General features: G+C 40.1%; 1 protein-coding gene across 1 annotated transcript; it reads left to right on the plus strand.

Annotated features, from left to right (window-relative positions):
• The first annotated feature begins 340 nt into the window (after nt 1-340).
• LOC142341384 (sodium-independent sulfate anion transporter-like) lies at nt 341-4,521 on the plus strand. The gene has a single exon (XM_075392316.1). The coding sequence runs from the start codon at nt 2,051-2,053 to the stop codon at nt 4,301-4,303; it is 2,253 nt and encodes a 750-aa protein (XP_075248431.1). The 5' UTR covers nt 341-2,050; the 3' UTR covers nt 4,304-4,521.
• The last annotated feature ends 563 nt before the right edge of the window (nt 4,522-5,084 follow it).

A 5,084-nucleotide genomic window follows, 5' to 3' on the forward strand; every position in this document is an offset into this window, starting at 1 on the left:
GGGTCACACGGGACGTTGAGATGTGACCATGGCCATCAAGGCATGGTCAAATAAATTAATCTCACGTTCAAAACTCGTAAATATTGTTAAATTACTATTTATTTCTCTTCATTTTTCATTCTAATTTTCAACTGAGTAATCTCGTCTAATATAAAGCGAATACAAAATCCATCCAATTACATTGCTTCGATACAGTTTTATTTTCGACTATCTGAGAGTACAAATTGCTTGGATAAACTATTATTGTTTGCGGCTACCTGAACCTTCGGCCATCTGTGTGTACATCTTCTTGCTGAACAAAGTATCATGATGAAAAACGCCTTTTAGTTGAGGCCACTCTAAACTAGATAATGAATTGTAAGAGTTTAATACTGTTTCAGATAGTTTTAGTTGTAGATAGAAGTCATATCATCGTATATATTGGTCACAACAGTCCTTACTGATTGCATGCTGTTCAATCAACACATCACAATTCCCAATTGGTCACAATTTTAATATATTCCAAACGACCAACAACCACGAAAAAAATTGTCCCCATGAAAACAACTTCCTAAAGACTCATTTACTGACTGAGTTTCTGTGTCCACGTGTTACGCCCGTTGTAATGAATGGAAAACGATCAGTGACAATCCTTGTGAACAACAGAGAGCGAAGTTCAAAGAGCAACTGCGTGAACGAATCTCCTCCTAAAGAACTTGGTAGCAAACCAGGTGATATTTGCACTGCCTATAAAACCCTAAGAATAGATCACAGCCTCAAGACATACAAGTTGTTTGTAGAACCTGACCCAGGAGTAACGCAAAAAATTGAATTGTTAAACAATCCAAGTGCGATTGATTCAGTTTATATAGACGCTGTTGTTTGGCCTTCTCCGTAGTTGGTTCGGCTTTGATTTATGGAATTTTCCCCATTATTGTTTTACTTCAACTAGTCAGACTAAACGAGCCATCTTTTGTTCATCCTTGAAGCAAGAAAGAGATTTTGTGACCTCGATTCTGTGAATTTGTCAAATTTGATTATTTGTCACTCTGAGGAAGTTCTCTTTGTTATTAACGGTCTATTTAGTTCTCTTAATCTCGTTATAACTGTTTCTCTAGTGTTGGTTATTTGGTCTCATCGGTTACATTATTTGACAGTCGCGAGTCCATCACTGAAACAACTAGTAAACAGATTGTTTTGTTTGAGAATTAATATTTGACCCCTTTTGAAGAGTCACAGCCTCGCCTTTACGTCTCTTTGCCCCGAGAAAAGTTGAAAGCGAAAACTCACTATCTTTGTAAATTATTATTTCACTAACTGTACTTGACTATACCCTGATCTTATCAGACCTCTTAATACTCTGTAATATATTGTGTAAATTTCACTTTTGGGAACAATTTACTCGCATTGGAACTTTCAACTCTCAATATGATAAACGCGATAGTGGATGTATAAAAGTTAAATGAAGTACATGTGCCTTTTTGCATATGATTTGTTGTCCATGTCATTGGGGGCGTTGAGGCGAATCCTGTTCCAATCGCTTGACTCTTAGTAACGATAGTCAACTTAGAACGCGATAGTCAACACTGTAATGCAACTTATTGAAACGAGTTCAAACAAAGGCCGGGTTCCGACCTGACAATCAAAGCTCAGTTGCATCGACCAACCGATCACCCATCAATAGCTCACCCGTTTTGTTGCAACCAATCACGTCTGCCTGACATTTGCAAATCTACTCGAACGAGGTAAACCGGCAACGAAATTAGAAAGCTGAGTTGGGTTGGGAATTGGAGCTCATTAATTTCACGTTAACTGGCGTAAAGTGAGCCTATTGAGCGCCCTTTGTGGTATCAAAACATTCCGCGTTGCTTTGCTTACCCTCACATTTGTCTTGCTGCCTGTTACAACTGCGATTGAGTAGAACTGTTACATATCATCTTACCATCAGTTGCTATTGTTAGTGTTCCTCGCGCTCTCTTGTCTTTATCATCATAGCTACCTCTTTGCATCTCATTTCCATTATAAATAGTTTCTTAATAACAGCCTCATAAACAGTGTAGAATTTTGTGTTATGTCCGGTCCTGTTGCTGTGATAGTAAATGATGGCCGAGTTTTGTCAAATCATCCCTTGACCGTCGATGATCAACACAGTCCGGATTTATCGGTGAAGATCATCAGGAGTCCAGAGGTCAGTAGAGAAGAGGCCGATTTCATCTCAAACTGGCCGACCAATCCGGAACTTCAGGACGATGGAGATATCAGTGTTAGCGCGGGCTGTGTTGGGTCAAATTTATGTTGCTGTGTTGATAATTTCTTCACGTTCAAAAAGCGCTTTCCTTGCGTTACATGGATGCGTAAATATTCATGGGCCAAACTATTGAGAGATTTCATTGCGGGTATAACAGTGGCCTTAACAGTAGTGCCTCAAGGAATTGCCTATGCCAAAGTTGCCGGTCTTCCCGCCGAATACGGACTTTACTCTTCCTACATTGGGCCTTTAGTGTACCTCGTGTTCGGAACTGCCAAAGACATTACAATGGGACCGACTGCTGTTATGTCTCTAATTGTAGCATCCTACACCAAAGCGGGCTACCCTCAGTACGCAGTGCTATTGACCTTTTGTGCAGGAGTTACTCAGGTTCTAATCGGCGTCTTCCAATTGAGCATCTTGATCAACTTCGTCTCGCATCCCGTGATCTCCGGGTTCACTTCGGGAGCTGCTCTTACGATTGCTTACGGCCAAGTTAAGTCGTTACTGGGCAATGATAAAATTGACGGGGAGCATCTATACGAGCAGGTGTATCAGACATTCAAATACATCAAAAGTATTAACTTTTGGGACACGACACTTGGGTTGCTGTGTCTAATAATTCTTCTGTTCCTAAGACACTGTCGTGGTGCTAAACTCTTCCCAAATTCTGGGGAGCATCCAATCTTTATCATCAAATTTCTGCGAAAGCTTGTGTGGATTATTTGTATAGCGTCAAACGCCGTGGTTGTAATTTCAGCGTCAGTTATTGTGTATCTGTGGTCGACTGTCGGCGACCATCAATTTTCAACAGTTGAGAAGATCGAGAATGCAGGTAGTGTGCCTTTTGGAGTGCCGCCATTTGGTTTCCATGATGATGCGACTAATACAACAATATCTCTCACTGAAATGGTCACTGACATCAAGGCTGGGTTCCTAATCGTTCCATTATTGGGTATTTTAGAGAGCGTTGCGATTGCTAAAGCATTTGCTAGAAAGAATGACTACAGAATAGACACGACACAGGAATTATTTGCTATAGGATTGTCAAATTTCGCGTCATCATTTTTCAATGCGTATCCTGTTACCGGCAGTTTCTCCAGAACAGCAGTAAACTCGCAGTGTAACGTTGCAACACCATTGGGTGGTCTTTTCACGTCTATTGTGGTGTTCTCGGCGTTGCTATTCCTCTCTCCATTATTCCAGTACATTCCGGAATCATCTTTGGCTGCCTTAATTATTTCCAGCATTATTTTTAACTTTGATTACAAAATAATCTATCATTTATTCAAAACCAAAAAGACGGATTTTGTCACTGTAGTGCTGACAATAGTCATGTGCTGCTTAACCTCTGCAGAGTATGGAATAATAGCGGGTATTGTGTTCTCCCTACTTATCAGCTTGTGTCCCATGGCCAGACCGCGACTCCGATTGGAAAGGTTCCGAGATGGCGCCCTCGTCATCGCCAGATTCGATCACGGTCTTAACTTCCCATCTGCCGAGGTTATCATTGACGTTTTTTCGGAGCATTTTGAACAAATCCAAAAGGGAGTGATAGTTGGGCAGTCGAGCGCTGAGCCCAAATGCTGCGTTATTGATCTGGACAGAGTATGGCAAATTGACCAGTCTGTCTGTGCGAGTCTTGCCACTGTTAAAAGCTACCTTGAGAAGAAGGGTGTGAACGTTTTTCTTATCAGAGCATGTCCTGCGGTGCTTTCCACTCTCAACAGGGCTAAAGGCAGGGAGGAAATGCCCAGAGATTGGAATCATTTCGACACATTGCAAGAGGCAATATCGGAGTTCTCTTTAAAAGATACTTCACCGGTACCTTTGAGCAATGGCACAACAAGTTCAAAACCAGAGCACCAACGCGAGACAATGGAAGGGGTTGTCGCAGATTCTAGTGCTGATACCAACAATCTTGCCAATACGGACACGTCTGAGAACTTTGAAAGAGAGAGAAAAGAGAAGGGGAACGGAGACCAGAAATTGGACTTGGAAACGGTCCAAGTCAATGGTGAAAGTGGTAATACGGGAGGGGGTTCATCTGCTTATGGTGATCATTCTGAAACCTGACCTGGTGAAGGGTTCTCAATTAATCAGCTGGTTCTGGGTCACTGACAATCAGTATAGAAGTATAGAGCTAAATGCACTATTGTCTGTCATCTAAATGTATCAATTATATACACGCCATGTACTCTTCTCCAATCATTCCTCAGTCTCACTTTGGAGCAAGTTTAATTATTAATTCAAATCACGTTGCATTTATAAAACTATGCGCAATTATTTAGTCAGTCTCTTTTTTTTCTAGGCTATCTATTTTTTCAAGGAATGTTATCGATGTCTTTTTGACATTATCCGAAGTATTATTCCAGGATGAATTCTAGAAACAAATTCAGAACCATTTCGCGTGTTAATTGAACAGCTGTTTTTTGATGAAAATATGGTCCAAACAGATGAGTCCCTTGACAGATCTTAAACTGGCATATTTTGCGTATTGACGTTTTCTATTTTTGAAGTTTCGACACGTTTCTTGTCAATTACCTCTTTGCAACAATTTTGCATTCTACGGTGGTAAATTTTGAATGGATTTCCTTATCTTCTTCAGCGAACAAAATTTTTGTTTCCATGAGTCTCTTTGAGGAAATTGAAATTGAACGCGTGGTTTTTTATTTGAATTAATGTAGCCTGATAGACATGTCATCAAATATTCAAATTAACATCACCAAATTCAATTAGCAAAGTTTTTTTGATAAATTATGATCAACTGAGAACTAATTAATCGATTATTAATTGCTCTTGAACGAAGTTCGTAGCAAATATTGTAAACATGTCTTTTTTGTGCAAAATTTTCGCT

Source organism: Convolutriloba macropyga, chromosome 1, assembly GCF_964194025.1.
Source record: "Convolutriloba macropyga chromosome 1, txConMacr16.3, whole genome shotgun sequence".
NCBI classification, from domain to species: Eukaryota; Metazoa; Xenacoelomorpha; order Acoela; family Convolutidae; genus Convolutriloba; species Convolutriloba macropyga.